Genomic DNA, 25,185 nt, shown 5'->3' on the forward strand with positions numbered 1-25,185 from the left:
GAGCGGTGTGGGGCTGGGGTAGGGAGTCAGCCCCCCCAAGATGGTGATTGACTGGGAGATCCTCTAGGATCACTAGTCTAGATAATACTTGGTCTTGCTATGAGTGCAGGGGACTGGACTAGATGACCTCCTAAGGTCCCTTCCAGTCCTACAAATCTATGAAAAAAGGCCTTATGATTCTTAAGGTAATCTGCAAACATTCTTCTGTAGTGTTCTAAACCTAACTTTTTATAAGCTTTGGAAGGAGTTAACTCATGTGATGTGAATGTTATACCTTTCAGAACAGGCTAACAAGACTAATTTAGCACAAAGTGCCTGAAGTACAGTGAATAATTTCAGTAGCACTACTAAGACTAAATATTGCTTTTCATATTAGCTGCAGGGTGCATTGTATTCCTAGCTATTTACAAATGTGAGGATTGATTACATTGCACAGCAAAAACCCACTAGTGAAGATCTATAAATACAGGTTTAATGAAACTATACTCGCTAAGGGACAAGAAGTGAGGAATGGATGAAGTTTAAGGTGATAAATTCTGGCAGTCTCCAGGGCTACACCCTATTATAGGCCAGGATTGTCATCCCTTTACCACACCTACTATCACTTTTTTCTGGCTGACAAATTATTTAGGTTGGCTGTCTGTAAATCAGAGCTGTGATATTGCTGGTATTCACTGTAAGGTTGCCAACTTTGGATAAATTCCTGGAGATTTCATCACATGGCAATCTTTAATTAAACGTTAATCTTTAAGTTAGGGAGACACCAGGACAATCTTAGAGGGTTGGCAACCCTAATTCACATACATAAAGTTAAGCTACTTCTACATTAATAGGGTGATTTTGTTCACTGTTCATGAGGTAGGTTGTGGAGGGAGCAGAGGTGTTCAGGGAGCAGGTCTCCTGGTATGGGGGATTGTCAGGTGGAGTACGGAAGGAGTGTTGTACCTTGTACCACTCTAGCTCCCCAAGTTGGCAGTTATCACAACCCTCCCATCCTTCCCTAGCAGCGGGAAGCAGTCTCGGGCTCCGCGCTTAGATTCCCCGCCCCTGCTGGTCCGGTCGGCCAGGCTCTGGGTTATTGATGCACCCATCGCAGCCGTGAGGGGAACACACAGCTGGCCCCGACCCAGGCACCGCCTCTTCCCTTGCAGGGACTGGTCCATCTCCGTGGGGCGTCCCCCCCCCCCCCCCCGAGGAATGGAATCCCAGCTACATGGCCCCGCCCGACTCCCTCTGTCACGTGTAGCGGTATAATCAGGTGACTCATCACCTGATCCGAGTAAGCCTACCCTGCGGGGCCCAGCCAATCAAAACTCACGGTTGTCAGGTTAGGCCAATCGGCGCGGAGGCCTGTTAGGTTGCGTTAACGCGGTAGGAGTTGGGGGTTCCTTCCATCTCGCCCTAGGCGGAGCGAAAGCGAGGGTTTGCGGGGTAGGTAGCGCTGGAGCGGGCGGCCTGTGGGGATGGCGCTGCAGTTTGGGGGCCCGGGCCCGGTCGGGGGGACTGAGGAGCCGGCTTTAATCGGGGGAAGCTTTGGCGCGTCTGATTCGTTCCCCAAGGACTTCGGCTACGGAGAAGAGGAGGAGGCGGAACTGGAGGGGGGCTCCGGCCCTGGTGGAAGCAGTGGTGTCCCGGGTGTGGCTGGGGGCGGCCCGGGTGGTGCGGATTCCAAGCCCCGTATTCTACTCATGGGACTGCGGCGCAGCGGGAAATCGTCTATCCAGAAGGTGAGGCCTGTAGGTGTGGGGGGTTTTGGGGGGAGCGGGAATGTACGGGGGCTGTTCGTGGGTAGAGGGCCCCAGGGGGGTGGCTAAGGGGTGCAGGGGCTAAGATGTAGCAGCTCTATTTGTACCTGCACTTCGACTCTCGTCTTCCTTTATCTCTCTCCTCCACCCCCCCACCCCCCATAAATGAGGCACCCGAATCTTGAGAAGAACATTTCTCTGAGCTGCAGTTCAGGCCTTGACACCGGTTATATAGGCGCTTCCAGTGTAGTTGCCTTTATTCATTGAAATGGGCCCTGAGCTTGCTTGGTCTTTCTGTTTCCCTATTTTCTCAGTAAATTGTGTGGTAAGCTGCCTAGGGCAGGGGGCCATTCCCTTTTAACTAACTACTTAGCAGGCCGGTAGCCCAGCGGGGGGGAGAGTGGCACTGGCTCCTTGTCTCCCGGGCTGGGGGAGGGTAAATGCCACCTGCACTGTCTTGAACCGTCTATGTGGCTTGTTTCTGATGAGAACTTCTCTCCACTTTGTACGTGTTAGTAGGCAACTTCTTCTTTTTTAAAGTAGCAGCATATAGAGAAATTGAACAAAAAGGTTCTTATTTCCTAAAAAATGTATTCTCTGTCTGCAGAGATGTATGCTTCACGTTGAGTTTGGGCTTCAGCCTTTTTTATTTCTGATGCACAGGTGTCTTCTCCCCAAAACCAAGGTGTGCCTCAGGAAATGAAACAGGCAGATGTTTCTGAGATTTTTATCTACATGTTGATTTAAAAATAGGGTAAGCCACACCAGTGTGATGAATCTGCATTGTTGTTGTTAAAATTGCCAGTTCAGACAAGCCTTTAGTTTTTTAAACATTTTTTGGGAGCTACTCAGATTTCATTATCTGTGGGTGCAAAAGCATAATTAGATCTTCTGGATGATTTACTTCTTTGAGACAAAGAGAAAGATGGACAGTTTTGGATGGTGAATGCATTAACAAATGGCAACAATGTGTTAGACTTGCTGTTAGGCTTCATAGGGTTGCTAGGGCATTCTGCCCATCAAGGTCGTTGTGTTGAGCTTCACAGTAGAAATCTAAGTTTAGAAAAATGGAACGGTGTGACAGTGATCCTCAATACTTGTCTGCAGCTCTTCAGAGTCTACACATAGCTCTCCTTGCTAAGCCCTTTTCTGTGACCCCCTATGTAAAGATGTGTCGGAGTATCGCAGTGTAGAGCATTGCCACGGCAGTAGCAATCTGAGCAATAACCTAATCTTTCTGGTTAAGACTTGTTAACCGTTCTCAACGTCTGTTAGCCAAAGGGCCAAGCCTTCCCAACAGCATGAAATTCAGTGGTCTGGTGGACCACCCTTTCTTCTGCCTAGTCTCCTGGGTTTATTCCCTTTCTCCTCCATCTCAAGTGCTTGGGTCGTATGACCTCATGCACCAACTCTGCTAGCCTTGACATTGTGTGCCCATGCCAGACTCTCACTTCCCAAAACAAGTCCTCTACTTTCAACTCGCCCATGGTCAGAGATCCCATGGTGGTCAAAGAAAACGCTACAAGACTCACTGAAATTGCATCTCAAGAAAACTGATGTGGACATCAGAAGCTGGGAAGAGCAAGCCACCAACCATTCCCAATGGTGCCACGTTCTCTGTCAGGCAGCGGCCCGCTTTGAGGAGAAACACCTTCCCCCTCAAAGCTGAAAAAGAGAGCAGGAAGGAAAAAAGAACTTTCTTTCAGCAGGCAGCTGACCCACCAGGAAATGTCTGTACCTACTGTGGGTGGTTCTCTGGTTCCAGGATCGGACTCCTGAGTCATCTCAGGACCCATATGTAAATCTGTGGTACAGATCATCCTTGAATTGAGGGATCGCCGATGATGATGATAACCTCAGTTGGACGTAGACTCAGCTCGGAGTTCCAAAATAATGCTGCCATCACCAGATATGTAAACACTCTCAATTTTATTGTCATGAGTCTTTTGGTACGTACTTGTTTAAAGCCCTGGACTTGGAGGTAACTTCAGTTTTTAACAAAAGTTTCTGGCTCTCACGGTTGTGGAGAAATACTGGAAAATGTGAAACCTAAAGATAATAAATCCAAAAGGCAGATTAAAAATTCCTCCAAATGTATTATTTTAAATCTCAGGATTAAACTAATCTCATGATTTCTGGGGGGCTTGACTCATGACTTTTGAATGCTTGAGTCTGGCAATAATGTTAGTTCATGCTGGGCCTCACCCAGTGCTGCTCTCTGCTGGAGTGGGAGGAGGTCATTTGTCCCCCATACAGTTCTCTGCTTGCGGCTCCTAGCCTGCTCAAAAACAGGAAACATGGAGCTGAACTGCTTGAAGACCAGTGAAGGTCTCTACCTGCCATCCTAGCAGAGGACTCTTGTACTGGGAATCCCCCAATACCACCCCATCCAGCCAAGTGCTGTATATGGAAGGATCTAATAAGCCTTCTGACAGTGTTTTTCAAAGTTGGGGTTGTGACCCAGTACTAGGTTGCAGCATGTAAGGCACTGGGTCACTCTTATCAGCACCGCTGACCGGGACTTTACAAGTCCTATCGGTGGTGCTGCCCAGCCAAGGCAAGCTAGTGCCTAACTGTTCCAACGCTGCGCCCTGGAAGCTGCTGGCATGGGGGCCACAGGGCTCCATGCGCTGACCCTGACCCGAGCATCGGCTCCGTACTCCAATTGGCTGGGAACCGACCAATGGGACCTAAGGCAGTGCCTGCAGACAAGAGCTGTGCGGAGCTGCTTGTGCACCTCTGCCTAGGAGCCGGACCTGCTGCTGGCCGCTTCCGGGGCACAGCATGGTCCGCAGTGCCAGGATGGGGGAAGCCTGCCTCTGCGCCCTGGCTGAACCACTGAGGAGGAGCTGCTGGAGGTAAGTCTGTGCCCCAATCCTCTGCCTCAGCCATGAGGCGCCCCCAACCTGAAACCGCTTCCTGCACCCCAAACCCCCCGTTCCTGGCCTCAGCCCAGATCCTGAACCCCCTGTTCAGAACCCTGACCCCCTCCTGCACCGCAACTCCCTGACCTAGCCCAGATCCCCCTCCCACACACCAAACCCCTCATCCCCAGCTCCGTTGGGTTGTGGGCATCAACAGTTTTCTTCAAATGGGTCCCAAGAAAAAAAGTTTGAAAACCACCGCAGGGGCTCACGCATATGCAGAGCCCTCTGCTGGTGTGGGGTAGCATTGCCAGCAGGGGCCTTCCACAGATTGTAGACAAACTAATGACTGTTGCTTGGAAAAGATTCCTACTCGTTGTGGGCAAGTGGATTTTTCAAACTCTGTGTTGTGGTACAAGGGGGCCCAAGAAACTGGAAGAAAAAGTTGTGGATGGTTGCTGAGAAGCACAGTAAGAATCAACAGACAAAAGCCAGCTCTGGACTCCATGAAATTGTGGACAACCATATGCTTTGGAGCATTGCTTATAGCTATTAGTATTCCCTAATGAATGGAATATCTAGTCCTAATCTATATCTAGTGCTGCTCTTCCTGTTGGCTGTGGCTCAATGATAGTTTTCTTGATAGGAGTTGCCATACCTTATCATACCGGGGTCAGCACAGTCTAGTGCCTGTATCTAACAGTGGCTGATATATAATGCTTTTGAGGAAGATGCAAGTAGGCAGTTATGGAATAACCTATCCACAAGAAAATCTTTTTGTCCTAATCTCCAATACTTGGAAGATGCCCTGAAAGTTTAGATAGCAAAAATTAAAGCATTTTGGAAAGAATCTATTATAACTGGAGATTCTTGTTGTTTGTATAACCATTCAATCTGTTTGTGAACCCTACTAAGTACTTGGACCTTTCAGTATCTTGTTGTGGTGAGTGACACAGGTAAATTGTGAACTGTGTGAAATTATTTGTTTTGATCAATTAATTGAATATCCCCCTTTTTCTTTTTCTTTTTATGAAAACTATCAGGCATTGCTATTCAGCTTGCTTTCCCTGACATTATTTACCTTGTTTACCATTGTTGTGTGTCCTCTTCCTCATCTTAACTCTAAACAGTTCCCATCTCTTCATACCACACCACACAATCCATTGTCTACAGCCAAGCTCTACGATACAACTGCATTAGCTCCAACCCCTTAGACAGAAACAAACACCTACAAGATCTCTATCAAGCATTCTTACAACTACAGTACCCACCTGCTGAAGTGAAGAAACAGATTAACAGAACTAGAAGAGTACCCAGAAGTCACCTACTACAGTACAGGCCCAACAAAGAAAATAACAGAATGCCACTAGCCATCACCTTCAGCCCCCAACTAAAACCTCTCCAATGCATCATCAAGGATCTACAACCTATCCTGAAGGACAACCCATCACTCTCACAGATCTTGGGAGACAGGCCAGTCCTTGCTTACAGACAGCCCCGCAACCTGAAGCAAATACTCACCAGCAACCACACAACAGAACCACTAACCGAGGAACCTATCCTTGCAACAAAGCCCATTGCCAACTGCGTCCACATATCTATTCAGGGGACACCATCAGAGGGCCTAATCACATCAGCCGCACTATCAGAGGCTCGTTCACCTGCACATCTAGCAATGTGGTGTATGCCATCATGTGCCAACAATGCCCCTCTGCCATGTACATTGGTCAAACTGGACAGTCTCTACGTAAAAGAATAAATGGACACAAATCGGACGTCAAGAAGTATAACATTCAAAAACCAGTTGGAGAACATTTCAGTCTCTTTGGTCACTTGATTACAGACCTAGAAGTGGCAATTCTTCAACAAAAAAACTTCAAAAACAGACTCCAACGAGAGACTACTGAATTGGAATTAATTTGCAAACTGGATACAATTAACTTAGGCTTGAATAGAGACTGGGAGTGGATGGGTCATTACACAAAGTAAAACTATTTCCCCATGTTTATTCCCCCACCCGCCATTCCTCAGACGTTCTTGTCAACTGCTGGAAATGGCCCACCTTGATTATCACTGCAAAAGGTTTTCCTCCCACCCCTCTCCCCCGCTCTCCTGCTGGTAATATCTCACCTTAAGTGATCACTCTCGTTTCAGTGTGTATGATAACACCCATTGTTTCATGTTCTCTATTTATATAAATCTCCCCACTGTATTTTCCACTAAATGCATCCGATGAAGTGAGCTGTAGCTTATGAAAGCTTATGCTCAAATATATTTGTTAGTCTCTAAGGTGCCACAAGTACTCCTTTTCTTTTTGCGAATACTGACGAACATGGCTGCTACTCTGAAACGTCTCTTCATATGAAAGTTTTCCTAAGTTTTAGTTGTCTGAGTCATTCTTGTTGTCCATCTGTTTGCTGCATTTTGACTGGTGATGCACATCTATCAAATCTTTGTTGAACTGCCCACAATGATACCCAAGTCTCTTTTCCTGAGTTGTTAACTTGAAGCCCGGTAAGGTGTGTAAGTCATTCAGATGATTCCTTCCAATATCTATTGCTTTGCATTTATTAACAATGAATTTAAACTGCTTTCATGTTGCTAGGTCACTGTTGTCAGGTCCCTCTCAAGCTTGTCTGTTTTCTCCAGACTCAATTAACCAGAGTAATCTTGGGGTTTGTCTCGACGTCAAAATTAAGTCGACCTTAGTTAGTTGATATATAGCCACCGCAGTAATCACTGTATTTTTTCATGTCCATACTACCCTCCTTTGGCCAGTGGTGTGCATCCTTTCAAGCAGTGTTTGCACCGATTTAAGTGGGGTAATGTGGGGGGGCTGAGAGCACAGGGCGGTGAGGCTCCTTCAGCCGTGAACTGACAGCCAACAGACGATGTAAGTAACGCAGTATCTACACAGACGCTCGTTTGCCTTAACTACCTTGACCTAAGCGCTACTCGTGTCATGAAGATGAAATTATTAAGTTGGTGTCATAGGCAACTTATATTGGCAGCAGTAATGTTGTTGTTGTATAGACGCTTAGAGTTAGGTTGATGTAAGCTGCCTTACGTTGACCTAACTCTGTAGTGTAGACCAGGCCTTGCTTTTTGCAAATTTTGTTGTGTCCGTGAGTTCCTATCTTGGAATAGTAACTTCAAATTTTCTAGTTCTGGTCAGTATCTAAAACTGAAAGGGGTCTGTTTTCATATTCTGTCTTGAAATCTCAAGCTGAAATCCCACAGAAATGTCTGTTTTGAGAGATATTAGCTCAAGATTGCAGAAATCTTGTGATAGAATTATGTAACTTTCCACTTTGTTACAATGTACATTTTTTTTTCAAAATTCTTGCCGCACTTTGAATATTAGGATAATTACTGTTATACCAGAATTGGGTAAAATGAGTTAGGGTTTAGGTGGCTTGTCTAGTGTCACATGTCAAATCAGTGGTAGGAATAGAATTCACGTCTTCTGACTGAAAGTTCCCTGTTCTAGTAGATGATGGTACTTCTGTGGCACCAGCTTATTTTTTAGATGTCTGCTCCATTGCAGAACCAGATTTCTAGGTCAGCCCTGAACCAACACCCTTACGTTGTCTGTGTGGGGCACCATGCTGATAAAATGCTACCTTTCAAGTCTGAGGTTTGGCCCTGTCTGCTCTTGGTATTTAAGGATCTCCTGGCTGTTTTTGAAAGAGCAGGCTTTAATCCCAATGATATCTAATCTTAACTTGAGTAATTACTTGTATCCACCTCAATTTCACTGTGTAGCAATTAAATATGCTGTTCTTAACTTGTCCTGAAGCTATTGTGTTGTGGTACTGGTTCTGTTACAGTGGTTGCTGTATTCTGCCCCAGAGATGGCTCATTTTTGGAGATGGGTGAAGCTCATTCAAAGAATCTTGACTCTTGCAAAAGGTGCTATATAAATCACATTCTTTTTCCTTTACTTAATTATTAAGCCACTTAATTGTTCAGTTATAAATGACTTGTGGGGTAGAGCATGCAGTCGTGGCGTATAATTTGTGCTACTAGAGCTGCAGCCTTGAACTGTAGGCTATCTTCGGGCAGGGACTGTTTCTTTTCAGTTCATACAGCACTAACTATATTTGGGACTCCAATACCAGTTGGGGGGGTCTTTGAGGACTACCATAGCATAAATAATTACTACTAGTGCTGCCGCTATGTTGTTCAGTAACTGCAACTTGAAAATTGCCCCCTTCTCTTTCAGATGTTTGTTCTACACTTATTCTTGAAGGGAATGGGGTCAGCAGTTCTCAAATCTGTCAGTAAGAAGAGCAAATGATTTGTTGTGGTATTATTGTCCTCACTCTTTCAGTTAGACTAACTACAGTTCTTGTGATTTTTGGGGTCTCTAAAACTGGGAAATCTTTTAAAATTTTCTTAACTTTCATCACAGCTTTAGAACAGGTTGTTTCTGACTTTGTAAAGTTCATCCTGGAGTGGTAGTAACACATTTAGTTAAGGAGCCCAAGTTTTAATTATCCCACTGAAATGAAAAGTGTGAACACTTCCGGAACCAAAGACTTGTAATATTACATGGCCACAGCCACAACACTGGTTATAGCTTCCCACTTACAGTTATTGTGGCAGTACACAGATGACCTGGAGGTACTGTATTACACTAGTACAATGGGAAAAAAAGCAACTTGTCTTTTGCTGACTGGGGGATGGGATAATTCAGTCTTGTAAAATCCACGTAATTGAAAAGCTATTTAGTGCAACTTAACTTTAGGTTAATTTCCTTCATCAGATAAAATAAACAATGTTTGCTATGTGTTTTTTTTTTAAACTTTTTCCCATTTTTCTTCCATTCTGAGACTTGTATTTTATTGGCAAGTTGCATGCTGATTGTGTGGCTTTATCCTCTGGTCATTATTACTTTATCTGTTCGTTCTGAGAGAAGAAAGCAGCATTCTTAACTAGATTTTTGTCAAATCTTCAAAAGCCAATCAGTCTTCACTTTTCCTTTTAACAGGTGGTGTTTCATAAAATGTCTCCCAATGAGACCCTGTTTTTGGAGAGTACCAACAAGATTTACAAAGATGATATATCCAACAGTTCCTTTGTGAATTTCCAGATATGGGACTTTCCTGGACAAATGGACTTTTTTGACCCAACATTTGATTATGAGATGATTTTCAGAGGCACAGGGGCACTGATATATGTTATTGACGCCCAGGTAGATATTAATAGCTAATAATGCTGGGGAGTTTTCTTGCTATTTGAGACGGAGATGACTGTTTAAAAACCTAATACTGGCTAGAACCAATCACTTCCTTTCTTTTTTCTTTTTTTTTAAACCTGAATTTACTTTGTTACTGGCCCATTACATTTCATAGCTTGGTTGCTTTAATGGACATAAGAATTGTTGTGCAAGATCAAAGCAGAGAGTCTATATAGTCCAGTATCCTCTGTCTTAGTTCTTAGTGTTTGGCTGACACCCTTGAGCTTGAGGGTTTTACTCATGGGTGCCTTCTGCGCACAATATTTTAAAGTTCTGCAAAGTTCTGCAAATTTTATTTGTCAAATAAATGTGGAGGCTCCAGCATGGCATTGGGGAGCGAGCACAGACCACTGGCTTCACAGAGGTGGGAGATCATAGTGCAGCTGCCCCCGGGACACAGACTCAGCAGAGAGCCTGCACCCAACCCTGACAGCGCAAGGACTGGGCCTGCCCCAGAAACACCCCAGGGCCCTGCCCCTCCTTGCCAGGTCTGGGCAGGCAGGCTCAGCAAGGCAGAATCTAAGTGTGGAGGGGATCCAGGTGTGGGTTGAGAGGGTTCTGTGTGGGGCAGTCTGGGTGCAGGTGGCTCAATGGGGGATCAGAGTGTGTGTGGGGGATCTGGCTGCACAGGGGCTTGTTGGTGGGTCCTGGGTGGGGTCTAGATGCTGGGGAAATTGGGCTCAATGGGGTGGAGATCCAGGTGCAGGTGGCTTGTTGGGGTGGTACAGGTGAGGGGGAATGGGGATTGTGGGGGTGGTGGGGTCTGGGGGCATGAGGCTTGGCGGGAGGTCTGGGTATGAGGGGGTCTGGATGCACGGGAACTGGGCAGATGGGGGGAGCAGCTCGCTGTACAGTGATCCCTCCCCCTGTAGCTGAGGAGCAATGGTCGCAGGGAGTGGGGGAGTTTGCAGAGCTTCCTACAGCTGGGGGAGAAATCTGGGGGTGGGTCTGACATGGCCCTGGATGCTGTGCAGGGGAAGAGGAAGTCCCATCCTCCCCAATCCATCTGGGACTAGCAGCTGAGCCCTGCACAGGGTAGGAGCCACCAGCCAGGTCTTCCCCAGTCCCGCCCCGTGCCCCACAGTGATTTGCCTCTCTGCTGGCTGCCCTGGATACCCGAAACATACTACTGTGGAGGATTGCATAACCACTCTTGTGGCTTCTCTTTGCTTCCCCACATCAGAAAGTCATTTTTCTATGGGGAAGCAAAGAAATCTGTGGGGGAACATAAATTGTGCACATGCACAGTGGCGCAGAATTCCTCCAGGAGTAGGGTTTGTATCCCTGTTGGGTGGTTTTTTTGTTGTTTTTTGTTTTTAAGTGAGTGCATTTATGTTATGAATGAGATCTAATCCTCTTTAAAGGTGACAGGACAGGATTTAGAACTTAATATCTGGATTTCTGTTTTTCCAAACTAGATTGTTTCTGCCACACTTCTATTCAAAGGTGGAAATTTTTTTTTCATTTCACTATTTTTGTATGTGTGCAAAGAGTGGAATAGAAGGGGGATAGCGAAGAAAGATCAGTTAATTGGCTGGCAGCTGTGACATTAACCTCTGTCTACACTGATATACAGGATGACTACATGGAAGCTTTAACAAGACTCCACATTACAGTTTCTAAAGCCTACAAAGTCAATCCAGAAATGAACTTTGAGGTTTTTATTCACAAAGTTGATGGTCTGTCAGATGACCATAAAATAGAAACTCAAAGGGATATTCATCAGAGAGCCAATGATGATCTTGCAGATGCTGGGCTTGAAAAACTTCATCTTAGGTGAGTGATAGAAATTTTGATCTGTAACAATCTCACAACTGTATACATGAAACTAGTGACTTTTTTTTCTTTAATTTCTCATCAGATTTAATACGAGGGACTTTAATGAGGTCTCGTCCACACTTTGATACTAATATTACACAGACTACTTCGGTCTTACAAAATATACTATAGAACATTCACTAGTATAGAACTAAGCATTATTAATTAAAATTAAATGAGTTGTCAATAAAGAAAATATAATTTGTGATACATGATCCTGGCTTTATTTTGCTTGCCAATTCCTTACTAATTTAAATGTATGTTGTATTGCACCTTGCAAGCTTTGCTCTATCAAGTATTAAAGCATCTTTTCGTGTCTCTGTAACTCACTTTTTCTTTCTTTACTCAAGGTCAGCGCTAACTCTGGTATATAGTCATGGTTGATGGGCTGTCGTTTGCTTATTGATATTTAATTGTTTAAATTATTCTGTCTGAGTACATTGAGGTCAATGTCTGTTTTTCTTTATGGCCATCTCTACTCTGGGGAAATCTTTAAAAAATTGCCACTGGTTCTAACACTATCTCAGTGTAGACATGACCTAAGTGGAAGTGGTAGAAAACAGGAAGTTTTTTATAAAATTTAAATCTCTGAAAGGGAATGGTCTGGGCCTTTTTAACACATTTTTAATAGCTCTCTGCCAGAGATTGTAATACTGCTAGCAAAAGGTAATGTGAAAAACATGCCCAGATCTCTCGCTCGCTCGCTTTGGTGAGAGATCATCCCTTGCTTACTCCAACAACTCTGTAAATGCCTCCTCATTTCTGTAGCAGCAGAATGGTATTGTGCCAGTAGAACTTGGATAAAACAATAGAGTTCAAATGTTAGGATTTTTAACTTTGACAATTTATTGCAGCACTGATTTACATTTTCTTAGATTGGATTTTTTTGTTTTTTAAACCTACAGCTTTTATTTGACCAGTATCTATGACCACTCAATATTTGAAGCCTTCAGTAAGGTCGTACAAAAACTCATTCCACAACTGCCAACCTTGGAAAACCTACTAAATATCTTTATATCAGTAAGTGAAATATTATTACTTTTAGTTACTAACCTTATCTTAAAAATAAACTTTTAAAATATATGCTGTAGTGTATACTGGCAAAATTGTGCTTTTTGCAAATTTAGCATATTCCAGGCTCCTCTTGCACCCTTGCCAGTGAAATAAGCTGTACCAGCAAAAGCACGCTGATGGTATAACTGCATCTACACTATGGGTTTTTGCTGGCACAGCTATGTTAGTCACAAATCACATCTCATTATACTCCTCACTAACATAACTATGCTGGTGAAAGTTTATAGTATAGACCTGGTTTTAGTCAATTATAGATAATTGCACAGTGTCGGGAAGGGAAAACTGCTCATGGGGAGCATTACTTGCTAGAGGTAGTGTTGCTGTTTTCTGTTGATTACACTGAAATTTATTTTTAATATAACCTCTGGTGAGAGGAAGCAGAATAGTAGAGTGGAAAGACGACAGAAGGGTTTGCATGAGGAGGACTGTGTACAGCAAACATTAAGAGATCCTTGTTATCATAGGGGCAACTTTAAAAAAGCCCTCCTGAGAAAGAAATGAGTGAGGGGTGTGTGTGTGGGGGGGGTGCTCACTTATTCATGCTGTATAGCAGGAGACAAGGAAGTGCTTGGATATCCTCTTGATATGGCTCTGTAAGAACCTAGCCAGATAAAGGGATAAGAATGGAGCTGTAGGTTGGAACAGAGCTGTGTAACACTTTGAAGAATAGAACATGGAGTATAAATTTAATATGGAAGTGGCCAGTGAATAGTCTTCAGAGAGATGTCCGGGATATGTGCCCGAAATGTGGTATACAAACCACCTGGGGAGAGGCTACTATAAATGCTTCTTTTGGCTCATAAATAGAGATTCTGACTGAAATCCATATTGCACTCATTTGAACCTATTTACTGCCAGTGGTAGGCATTTGGTGAACTTTCAGTATGCATATATGCACCCTAGGTCATCCAGTCAGAATATTCTCAAAGAAGTGACTGTTAGGGACATGTGATCGCTTCAGTGTCCTCTGATGATAACTTCTGTAATATCTGATACTCTTCATGCAGTCACAAATATGGTAGCTGATTTTAGTTGCCCTCTCTTTCCCATCAGGATGTCCATTCCCTACATCATTTGGGCTACTTACGGTGTGATTGCTACCTACAGAGAAAGTCAACTGTATAGGAGTAGCTTCCGGTCTATAGAAAGTATTTGCCACTGCCTAAATAACTTCTTCACCTGAAGAAGAGCTCTGTGTAGCTCAAAAGCTTGTCTCTTTCACCAACAGAAGTTGGTCCAATAGGAGATTACTTCTCTCACCTTATCTCTCTGATACCCTGGGACTGACACACCACAACACCGCTGCATATAATTTGTTCATAGGAATACTTGTCCTTCACCTTTCATTACTGAATTCATTTAGTGGCTAGAGCTAGTTTATTGGCATTTGCACATGTGCAGCTATCTTGTTGAAGAGGAAAAATTCTATAGAAGGTAGAGAAGTAATTGTCAGTTAGGTCCTTGGGAAATTGTAGTGAAATTTAGTCTTTATTAACCATAAAAACCTCATGAACTGATGGGGAGTGGGGGTTTTAAAATGTTGCCTTCTAAATTTTTTCAGTAGCTTATATAATGGCCGAAGGCAACATTTTAAAACCCCCACTCCCCATCAGTTCATGAGGTTTTTATGGTTAATAAAGACTAAATTTCAGTACAATTTCCCATCAGCTAAAATGCAAAATTGATAATTTAGTTAGCTAGCTGCATTTTGCTAAAAGGTTTCCAAGCTGATGCAGTGCCCTGTACAGAATCTCTGGAGACTATGGAAACTGTTCAAATCTTAATCCCATTTTGGTCCTTTTGAGTAATTGAAATTTGTTTTTTCCTGCTCTTAAAAATGTGAAACTATGAATTCTACGTAAGACTTAAAATTTAGATGTTCTGATGACTCAGCATGCATCTCCAATTCTTTCTTTTTGAAGAATTCAGGCATTGAAAAAGCCTTTCTCTTTGATGTAGTCAGCAAAATCTACATTGCGACAGACAGTTCCCCTGTGGATATGCAGTCATATGAGCTGTGCTGTGACATGATCGATGTAGTGATTGATGTGTCTTGTATATATGGGTAAGTGACAAATCCTTTTAGAGAGTTGGCTTAAGATAAGCTCTATAAAATGGCTTAGATGAGAGCTGCAAACTTCATGCAAACATGTCAGTCCCCTTAGCTACAGGGTGAGGTGGGCTGTAGAGCTTCTTCTCTGGTTCATTTAGAGAGGAAAGATGGTATTCTGGTTCAGCAACTGGACTGGGTTGTGCAGATAAGAGCTTTTTCTGTCTGTCACAGCTCTCTTTGACCTTACACAAGTCACTTAACTTCTCTAAGCCCCAGCTTCCACTTTAAAACGTGAATATACATTTTTTTGCCTCAGTGAGTGTAAATCCATTTAATTTCTGTAATGCTTGATGATGAGAGCTGTACAAAAGCCTACAAATTCTATACCATCCACTCCTGTTCTTATGCACTTTCCTAATGAGCATTAATTAACAATGCAATGAAACTACACTGATTCAAAAGGTTCTCATTGCCTGGGGGAAGTTACTTTTTTGAGCAGGTCAGGCTCAGCCTTCGTTAACACCTTTCTGATGGAGGCAGACTGAACACTGTTTCCTCTGCAGCCTAGTCTAAGCTTCACATCTAAGTGGTATCTAATGGATGTTGCACTGCCTCAGGGTGGTTGCTAGAGCAATAAGAAAAGTATTTCCTCCAGAGGTGGCGCATATACTGCTGCAGTGTGTGCTTTAGCTTCTCTTGACTCACAACCAGAATATGACCTTAATGCAACTATGGATAGGATGTCTTTAGTCTGTATTGACAGCTGCTTGGAAATATCCTCTCACTCAACGGTGTCAAACTCATGGAGAAGGCTGAATTCCATTCTTAATTATGGCCCAAGGGGTGAGAGATAAATTTAGGATTAAATAACATTGTTAATCCTCGATGGATCTTCCTCCAATATCAATGTGAAGTTTTATGCAGATCAGGTAGAATATAGTATTTCTTTCAGTACCTTATTACATTCAGCATCGTTTATGGGGAAAATGGGCTCACAAATAGGACCACTGCTTCTGCCCCTCTTTTTTTCTTTCTTTCCCTTTCTCTCTTTATTTTTTTCCCCTTTGGATTTCCTTCCATGCCAGAACTCCAGATTCCTACTCCCTACCCATTCCATCCACTGAATTGTGGAGCAGTTAAAATAGTTAATTCTTGCTTTAATGTTTTCAATAGACTTAAAAAGTTAATACACAAGACTAACTGTTGGGCAGGGGTGTTCACTTTCTTAGTCAGTCATTCCAGAACCAGGAAGATAGTGTTGCATGAGTTAACCTCCCCAATTTGATACAAGTGTTTCTTTGCAACTGTGGGGGTCCAGAGACTCCTTGCTTTTAAATTAAAAGTGAGATATTGTAGAACCTGAATTTGTCATGTAAGGCCACATATATAGATACAGCGAGTGGGCCAGGTGGAGGACACCACTACTCTAAGTACTTTCAACAGAGAAGAGCAAATGAAGTATATTCTGGAGTACATACATGCTGTTGCTAAACACTAAGGGGTAAAAGTACACACAACTAAAACTTAACTGCAGCTTTCTTAATCATTTGCCTTTAAATTGACATCCAGGCTTCATTATAATTCTAGTGTATCAACATGTTACACCTTCTCCACTTCAGCTCCTTTAACTGATTAAATTACCATTTTAAGGTAGCTAAATACTTGAATATCTTCTCTTAACCGTCTCTTTCCATAATATAGGCACAAGACTTCCAGAAACAAGGATCTAACATTAATTTTTAAGTGTATATTTAGACTCCTAAATAAGTGGTCTGGTTTTCAGGAGTTCTAAGCATCAAACACCCAGCAATTTCTAGTGAAGTTGATGTGCTTAGCACTACGTGGCCTGATATTCAGAAGATTCTTTAAAGTGTGCTTTGCTATGCCAAATAAGTAGGTTGTGATGACAAAGCCACAAGTAGTTTTAAGTTGGCCTATACTCTAGATTTTATAAGATCTAACTGTATACGGTGTGTTACAAATATGCAATTTTATGGCTGAAAATACTTTTTTCCAGGGATAAACTGGAGGATGTTAAACTAAACTTTATCATGGAATTGTAGTTGCAGCTCTGTAGTGATGGGTGCTAATGAGTAGTTCCATGAGTGTAACCTTTAATTACCTAAACCCTACAGTCTTTTTTTTATTTTATTTTTTTTTAATACAAGAAAACACATTTGAGTGTCATTCTGCAATGAATCCATTCCTACAAATTAACAAACCTTAATCCTCCCCAAATACAGGGTTAAAACCCTGGTATTTCAGTTCAAAGCACAGGCCTCTACTACTTGAGCTGAAGGAAGCTCTTTTGACTGTAGAAGGACCCTATGCCCTATAAGCTGGGGGTGGGGAATCATAACAGACAAAGGGGAGTCCTGTGCTGTCTCCCATACCACACTTCCAGTAGTCTTGTCCAAACTCCTTTCTTCACCCCTTCATGAGATATGCATTTATTCTATGGCTTAAATGTAAGAAATAGTCGTGAGGCAGGGCTGTACTTGTGAACAGTTCTCCATATATGCTTGCCTATATTTCCTCTCAAGCAGTTTCTTCCTAGGACTTTTCTCTGAGACTTCTTGGCTCCGAGACAAGAAAGCTAGAGGCAGGGACACTTAGCCTTTTCTCTTGTTGGTTCTGAGACCCATCTGGTTTTAACTATCAGGGTGAGTCAGTGAAATAATTCTGCATGTCCACCCATGGTCTTAAAGCTTAACCTCCCCTCTCTATATTTCTCTTCTATAGTCACCATACACTTTTATATATGTTTGTTTAATTACAACACAACTTCTTCAAATGTAGCCTGTGTATAAGATTTAACTAATGGTATGTTTAAAGGATAGTAACAAGCAGCCTTTGATCAAGAAGAATCAGTGAAACAAAATTCAATATTTTAATGTTTGAACTTGCATTTTGACCAGTTTTCTTTGACTAAGTGAAACTAGGAATTTTGATATCAAACTAGTTCTAACCAAAGTTACATGTAGCTGATGGATCTAAATGGCAACCTTAAATATGGAGACATGATCATCCTATCTCCCTACTGCAGAGGTAAAATGAAATGCTTAGCTTCAAACCTGCTCTCTTAACTGGAAGTTGATTGGAGGTATGATTGATGTTGCTGATTTGACGTTTAAGGAAAATTTGTGCCCATATCTGGTTTGAGATAAGAATATTAGGGTTTGCTAAATGTATTTGCTGCCGAGTTTCTCCTCTTTTTTTCATGTCTCATTCTGATATACAGCCATGTGGGGTAGGGCATTCAGAAAGTGTTCTCTTTCTGAAAAGCGATCTAAATTGTCAGTGTATATTGAATGGTTCATTGTTTGTATCATTATTGTAGTTTAAAGGAAGATGGCAGTGGAAGTGCTTACGATAAAGAGTCGATGGCGATTATCAAACTCAATAATACAACTGTCCTATATTTAAAGGAAGTGACAAAGTTTCTAGCACTTGTCTGCATACTTAGAGAAGAAAGCTTTGAGCGCAAAGGTAAGCACTTTGACTAAAAAAACTTTTTCCAGAAAAAAAAAAAGCAGTTTGTCACTTAAAAGATCTTATGTTGATTTATGAAGCAACTGAAGAAGTCTAATTAAAAACTATTTGTATCTTGACCATCATTAGCTTCCTTAAGATGACTTAAACCTTGGATGTCTTTATTTCTTCCATTCTTTGAGTAAACTTTTTTCTTCTTCTTCCAAAAGAGATAAGTGTGAAGACGTCTCATTCTCTCTGCAGTATGTGGAAATAAATTAAACAGTTTTAATTCTGATTTATCCTCCCATTAATGTAAGGGCTGGATAATCTAACTTTGGCTGAGTAATTTGCCTCTGTAACATCTACATCAGTTGAAGCAACATATAGTAGCTCCGATTGCTGTTTTTCCTCTGTTTATGTTCACTCATAATAATGTAAGGGTATTTATGCTAGAAAATAGTTATGAAGTTTAGTGGTTTTTTGTTCTTACTCCAGTTTGGGCCTTTTGATCTGAACTTAGATTTAAACAGTGTTCATAACATCATTTACTGAATTGGAGTTCAAAAGCAGTGTTAGGGATGGTATGGTAGTGTACAGTAGAACCTCAGTTATGAACACCTCAGGAATGGAGGTTGTTTGTAATTCTGAAATGTTGGTAACTAAACAAAACATTATGGTTGTTCTTTCAGCCATTTACAACTGAACATTGACTTAATACAGCTTTGAAACTTTACTATGCAGAAGAAAAACGCTGCTTTTTAACCTCTTAAATGAAAGAAGCACAGAAACAGTTTCCTTACCTTGTCAAATCTTTTTTTAAATTTTTCCTTTATTTTTTTGGTCTCTGCTGATTCCTGACTGCGTAGTTCTGGGCCCAAATGAAGTGTGTGGTTGAGTGGTCTGTTTGTAACTGAGGTTCTGCTTTACTATTGTTCCTGGCCATATTTAATTTTACATGATTCCTTTTTCTTCACTGTTCATCTTCATTTATCCCACCTCTATGGCTGTCTATAAACTCTGACATATAAGATCTTTTTATTAGCTGTCTCTAAAAATCACTGCTAACATTTTTTTTCAAATAGTAATGCTGAAGTAGTGACCTTGCGACAGTGTTTTGAAGGGCGAGTGTGGTCACGTGCGAGCGCTGGGAGAGAGGTCTCCCAGCGCTCCTGGTAATCCACCTCCATGAGGGGATTAGTTCTGAGTGCTGGGAGCATGGCTCCCAGCTCTAGGAGCCTATTTACAACAGTGCTTTAAAGCGCTCTGACTTGCTGCGCTCGGGGGTGATTTTTTCACACCCCTGAGCCAGCAAGTTAGAGCGCTATAAAATATAAGTGTAGCCAAGCCCTCAGTCATGATCTGCTGTTTTTGGCATATTTTATTATACATTCCTAACAAATGCCTTTACATCCTAAAAAGTGAAACAGCGTAAATAAAGATTGGCACTGTTTTTCATTAACTATTCTGCACAATAACTTACCTCTGACTCCTTTGGTTTTTACAGAGTCTTTCACTGCTCAGAAATCTCTTAATAAATTAAGCAGAATTACTTTATGCTAATTTAAGTTTCATTGGGTATTTGAGAGAGACACTGAACCGAGGAACCTTTTTTCCTTCCCTCCACAGGTTTGATAGACTACAACTTCCATTGTTTTCGCAAAGCTATTCATGAAGTCTTTGAAGTAGGTGTTGTCTCCCATAGAACCTGCAATCAAGCAACCACCCCAAACATGAAAGCAGTGACTCACAATGGCACACCTAGAAATGCAGTCTAGGTGAAGATTTAAAAACTGGTTGGACCAACTTTTACCAGCTCTTCACTCCAAAGTTTAATTTTATAGAACAGGATAAGAATACTGTCTTAGTCTGGTATGTGTTCCACAAGAAAAGAGCAACACTAACTCTGGAAGAGCAGCCTGTTAACTGATGTTGGACAACTGAAACTACTGTAAAACATTTGAAGTTCAGTGGAGTTAGAATTGTCAACTGAAAACCAGCTTTAGCCTGATCGTGGTGGCTTTTCCTGTTCAAAGTCCTATTTTAAGAGTCTGGATATAATATAAATGGGAGAAATGTCCCTTTTGGTGGAACTTACAAATGATTGTGTAATGTGGAATACTGCAGTGACTTGCTCATCTTCATTTTTAGTTGTTCTGTAAAATACCCAGTTTTGTTTAAGTTGAACCTTTTGCCTTTCAAAGAAGTTGGTGGTGTGGACACTATGTAGAAACGTCCTTAAATTCATGCTTTTTGCTTTGTAAAGGTCTGTGGTCTATAACTTCAGTAAAACCCAAACATTCCATAAAATTCATTTGATTATACTTGCATTGCTCTTCAGAATATCCCAGAAAATTCCTTATCTTGGTAAACAGAGGGAAGGCCAAGGTTTGCCTGCTCTCATATGTTCTGGTCCAGTTAAGACTGAGCTCTAGCTTTGTTCTAGACCAGTTACCTTCCTAGGTTTCAGATAGCATTTTTCACCGTATTTGTAAAGAAGATAAAGGCAAGAACCACCACCTTTCACTGTGCTTTTATCAGAAGAGGCTTAAATTAAAACATTCTCATCCTTGAATTGATTACTCGGTCCCAGTGATGAGAGGGATTTAAATAAATAACTGTAAATTTACAAACATCTAGCATAATGTCTAACACTTAGGGTAACATTTTTATAATTGTCAAAGCTACTTTCCTGGGGGTAAAAACCCAAATCCTTCACCTTTTGATGTCAGAAGTCTTTGGATTTTCTACAGTTCATCCCATTTCTAAATCAGAGGATGGGGTGATGAGCACAATCTATGTAGGAATGGAAAATTGATTTCCAATGGCATTGACCTAAATGACCACGAGAGTGCCAGTTTGACCACTTCCTGTATTGATACCCCTCCAGAATAGATAGCTTATGATATTGTTGTTTCCCTCAGACCTACTTAAATACCGAGTGTCTCCTTGATCTTTTCAATAGTTTCCATAGTATGAAAACCAGCATATGTGAATCGTTAATCTAATTTATTGATAACTTCAAACTTTCATAGTGTATAACTTTATCTGTCATGTAATGAGTGGTAAGCCCTTTCCCTGTTCCCTTCAATTCTTTCCCCTTAGTACCAATGCTTGTATGTTCAAAAGTCACTGGACCAGTTGAGTACACAAGTGCCCACTGTAAAATGTGTATATATGAAGTTTTATATACTTAATTGTGACTTGAGTGATTTCTGCAAATTAAGCGTTTACCTGACTCCTCATATTCAGGGGAGAGAACCCCTTTTCCCTGAACTGTTTAAAATGTGTATGAGTAAATGCATTCACTCCAGCAAGTGTTCATCTGGCATACGTATTGTACCTTGTCTCATGACCTCAGGGATGTTGCACCTAGCATCCATTTTTATAAAGGGGTCTGTTTCAAAGCTCATTCAAATCAGGGATGGAGGGATTCAATGGGTTAGATCAGGTTCCTTAGTAAGTTTCTAAACATGCACCCGATACGATTTTGGCTGTATGTTGACAATAGAATTGTAGTTACCTGGGTGGGGGTGCAGTTGATGCTGAAGAATAACATGTAAGTGGTTTGACAGGATCAGTAGAGCACTACAGCATAATCCTTCATCTGTATTACTGTGGGGGGGTGTGTGTGTGTGTGTGTGTGCGCTGTCAGAATTAGCAGCCCACCTAACCGGCAATGGACCATGGTAGCAGACATCATTCCAGTGCATTTGCTGATCTCTCAACAGTGCAAGCAGAGAGATGGTTTTTCACCTCTCTCTCTCCTTTGATCTCTCCACCTTGCTGCACAAATAAAGTGAGAGATGACGACAAATTTATCACTAGCACCTTCCTTTGTCAGAGGATAAACGATGCATCCACAAAAAAGTTAACTGTCAAAATTAATTGGACCTAATTAGGTCCAATAAAGAAGAAAGAGTGCTTTATTCTTTTTTCCAGTAAATAGTGTGAAATACTTTTATTTCTAAAATGCAGCTTCCAGAGATAAGGACTGCTTTTACAGAATTACGTGAGAGGGTGTCCTTAATTTTTTGTATCTTAATCAGGGATGGAATATAAAGTAGAGTGAGTTGTTGTGTGTGCTAACCTTCTGAGTTAATATTAACTAATGAGAAAGGGAAAAACTTGACAAGATATTTCTAAAACGTGTTTGTCAGCACAGAGGTGTTGCTTAAATCAGTTTGTTTACTTTCACTCAAAAGAGTTGATAAGTCTAAAACAGCTCAAATTGCACATAGAATTCTGTTGCTCTCTAGTCTTGTCCCCCTTTCCTTGGGCTGTAAGAATTGTAATTGAGCGCTTGACCATACTCAGGTATTTAATTATCAAAGATGGTGAAATGTAGTTTGGCGCAATAAATGTATCAAAGAAAATAAAATCACCCCTTATCTTCTAAAATATACAAAAAGCTTAGGCCTGTGCTAATATCATGTGCTCCAGAAGTTCTCTTGCTGCTGTCAGATAATTCAGGAGTATATTTTTGTTAAACTCAACCTCAGTCTACAACTCCAGCAACTCTACAGGCTTAATAGGATTGCTTCTGAGCAAGTGGCTGCCCTGGTTCTGTCTGGAACTGCAGTTTCTTTAGCTATAATTCCAGTAGTCTGCGTTTCTGCCTTCATTGACAGTGTCTTCCCCAATGTGAAGGAAGAAAATGTTTCCATTTCCCCTGTTCTGGGAATCAACATCTCTTCCCGTCGCTGGCTTATTGCAGTGAGAAATCTTGCAGAACTTAAAAAAGGGAGACAGAATACATTAAAAAATGGGACTGAAGTACCTGCACAGGCACAAAGGGGGAAGAGAGAGGAAGAAAACTGAAGCTAGGATTGTGTTTCATGTTTTGTTTTGTCTTTTTAAATTGTGTTTCCGTGGCAGATGCCATGTAGAGAAACTGCAGGATAACAGAGGATTTGCAGATCCTTGCAGGGGGAAGAAGTCCTAAAATTCAATGGGGTGGAGGGAGAGAGAAAATGGAGCAGTCAGACTGCATGGGGACAGATGCCTTGGGTTTGTAGAATGATGCAGCTGTTGTGATTAATTGCTTTGTATTTAATGGTAGGTACCTTTTTCCTGAATTTCAAGCCCTGCTTTTAGAGGCTTTCAGGCCATATGGTTTCTAATGACTAACTAGGAGGAGCTAGTGTATAATTCATTTCCAGGTGGATTAAATTGAGTCACAGGGTGGCAGAGGAAATAGGAAAATGGAGAAGATAGGACAGCTGGAGGAACATGAGAGAGGAAAAGGCAGGTAGACTGGAGGAGGAGAAGCTGGTGTAAGCCAACTTTAAAAACCTATGAGAATGTAATGCTTGGTTGGAGAGAGAGGTGGAGGAGCTGTCAAAAATAAATAAATACAAAATAAAAATTCAGGCCACTGTTGAGAATTAATAACTTCCTTTAGTGCCTAAAGTCCCTAATGTGATAAGTGCCCTATAGAAATAGTAAGAGACAGGGCCTGCCCCAAAGAGTGTACAGGGTTAATACATAAAAGAGAGAGGGAAAAAAATATTTTTCTCCGTTTTATAAATGGGGAACTGAGGCTTACAGAGGTGAAGTGACATGCTTAAGGTCGACAGGCAGTCTCTGACAGAGATGGGAATTGAATCTACATCTCCCGAGTCCCACTCCAGTGCCTTATCCACAAGATTACACTCCAGCTCTAATTTACATGAGACCTCTGTTACAGTGTTCACATTCTCTGTGTTTATTTTCTTTCTAACAGTGTTAGGCCAGATAACATCTCTAAATTGACTAGAGCCAATTTGTTTAATGTGGTGGGTGCTGTCAGCCTTTTGAGGTCATTCTAGGCTCTCCTTGCTGATCAACCTAGTCTCCCACTTTGCATACCTGAACTATTAGTGCAAGAGGCTGGTCATGAGAGTACCACATCCTTCCCTTCCTCCATGGTTTCTATCCACTTTAGTAAAGTGCAGTACAAACTTCAACAATCTCTGTAACATATTACAAACAGGCAGTGGACTTCTCCAATCCAAGCTGTTTGACGTCTTGGTTTTGCAGGCTTTTGGGCCTCCCTCTCAAGGTTTCCCTTGCTCTAACAACCCTGTTCGTTAACATTCTGTTTTCCAAAAAGAAAAGGAGTACTTGTGTTTTCCATCTCCCATAACTCTTTCTGCAAGATAACAAAGAGCCTGCTGTGCTTAGGAACTGTCGTTCTAACCCACAGGAAGTCTGACACCCTGAATCATTAGTGAGGAAGGAGGCCAAGGGAGCTGCTTCATTCCCCAACCCACTATAGAAAGTAACACCCTGAGCTATGTTTTGCAAGCAAAGCAGCCCTAAGGGGTTTGTACACTAGGAGAATTGTGAGCCTCTGCAGGGGTGTAACCAGTGAGAGAAGCTGCAACACAGACAAGAGCAGAGTGTTTTCATTCACTGAGTGTTTTAGCATGCTGGATAACCCTGAGCTGTGTAAAGGTGCACCCGTTTTGTGCTCTTCTTGGAGATGCCAAGCATCAGACACTAGTATAATCCCCACGCTTTTGGCATCAGGACATCCTGCCTGTAGTACCTCCTCCAGGCCACCAGAGGCGAAGAGAGTCTGCTCTGCCATTGACCAAGTGCCCCTTTGCCTTGACCTCCCCCTCCCTGCTTTCTGTTTCCTGCCTTGGCTCCCAGACGGGCAGAGTGAGGGGAGCAGCTTGCCAAGCCACCCCGCTCCGGCCCTGTGTCTGTCGCCGAGCCAGGAGACCCAGACTCCTTCCTCCATGTGTCCTGAGGCCTCCCGAGAGGGGGGCTCCCCGTGGGCCGGTGGAAGGGCCTTCCTGCCTCTCGTCCTGAGATGTGGGGAATAGGCCCAGGGTCCCTCTGTTCAGGGCTAGGGAGCTTCGTGCATGGACGGAGCAGCCCTAATCTTGGCAGGTCTGCAGCCTGGGTACTAACCTGGGGATTCCCATT

At 42.2% G+C, this 25,185-nt stretch overlaps 1 protein-coding gene across 1 annotated transcript; it reads left to right on the forward strand.

Annotated features, from left to right (window-relative positions):
* Positions 1-1,389: 1,389 nt before the first annotated feature.
* Positions 1,390-21,580, forward strand: RRAGC (Ras related GTP binding C). Its single transcript, XM_077837926.1, has 7 exons — positions 1,390-1,727; positions 9,603-9,806; positions 11,428-11,627; positions 12,575-12,689; positions 14,666-14,808; positions 18,137-18,285; positions 19,897-21,580. The coding sequence occupies exons 1-7, from the start codon at positions 1,464-1,466 to the stop codon at positions 20,043-20,045; spliced, it is 1,224 nt and encodes a 407-aa protein (XP_077694052.1). The 5' UTR covers positions 1,390-1,463; the 3' UTR covers positions 20,046-21,580.
* The last annotated feature ends 3,605 nt before the right edge of the window (positions 21,581-25,185 follow it).

Source organism: Eretmochelys imbricata, chromosome 19 (genome assembly GCF_965152235.1).
Source record: "Eretmochelys imbricata isolate rEreImb1 chromosome 19, rEreImb1.hap1, whole genome shotgun sequence".
Lineage (NCBI taxonomy): Eukaryota > Metazoa > Chordata > Testudines > Cheloniidae > Eretmochelys > Eretmochelys imbricata.

What these genes read in the sequence shown, in the direction of transcription:
- RRAGC (XM_077837926.1), top strand. Translation starts at nt 1,464, where the DNA reads ATGGCGCTGCAGTTTGGGGGCCCGGGCCCGGTCGGGGGGACTGAGGAG. An exon ending in TATATGTTATTGACGCCCAG is followed by an intron (nt 9,807 to 11,427) that starts GTAGATATTAAT and finishes ACTGATATACAG; the next exon opens with GATGACTACATGGAAGCTTT. An exon ending in CTTGAAAAACTTCATCTTAG is followed by an intron (nt 11,628 to 12,574) that starts GTGAGTGATAGA and finishes TTAAACCTACAG; the next exon opens with CTTTTATTTGACCAGTATCT.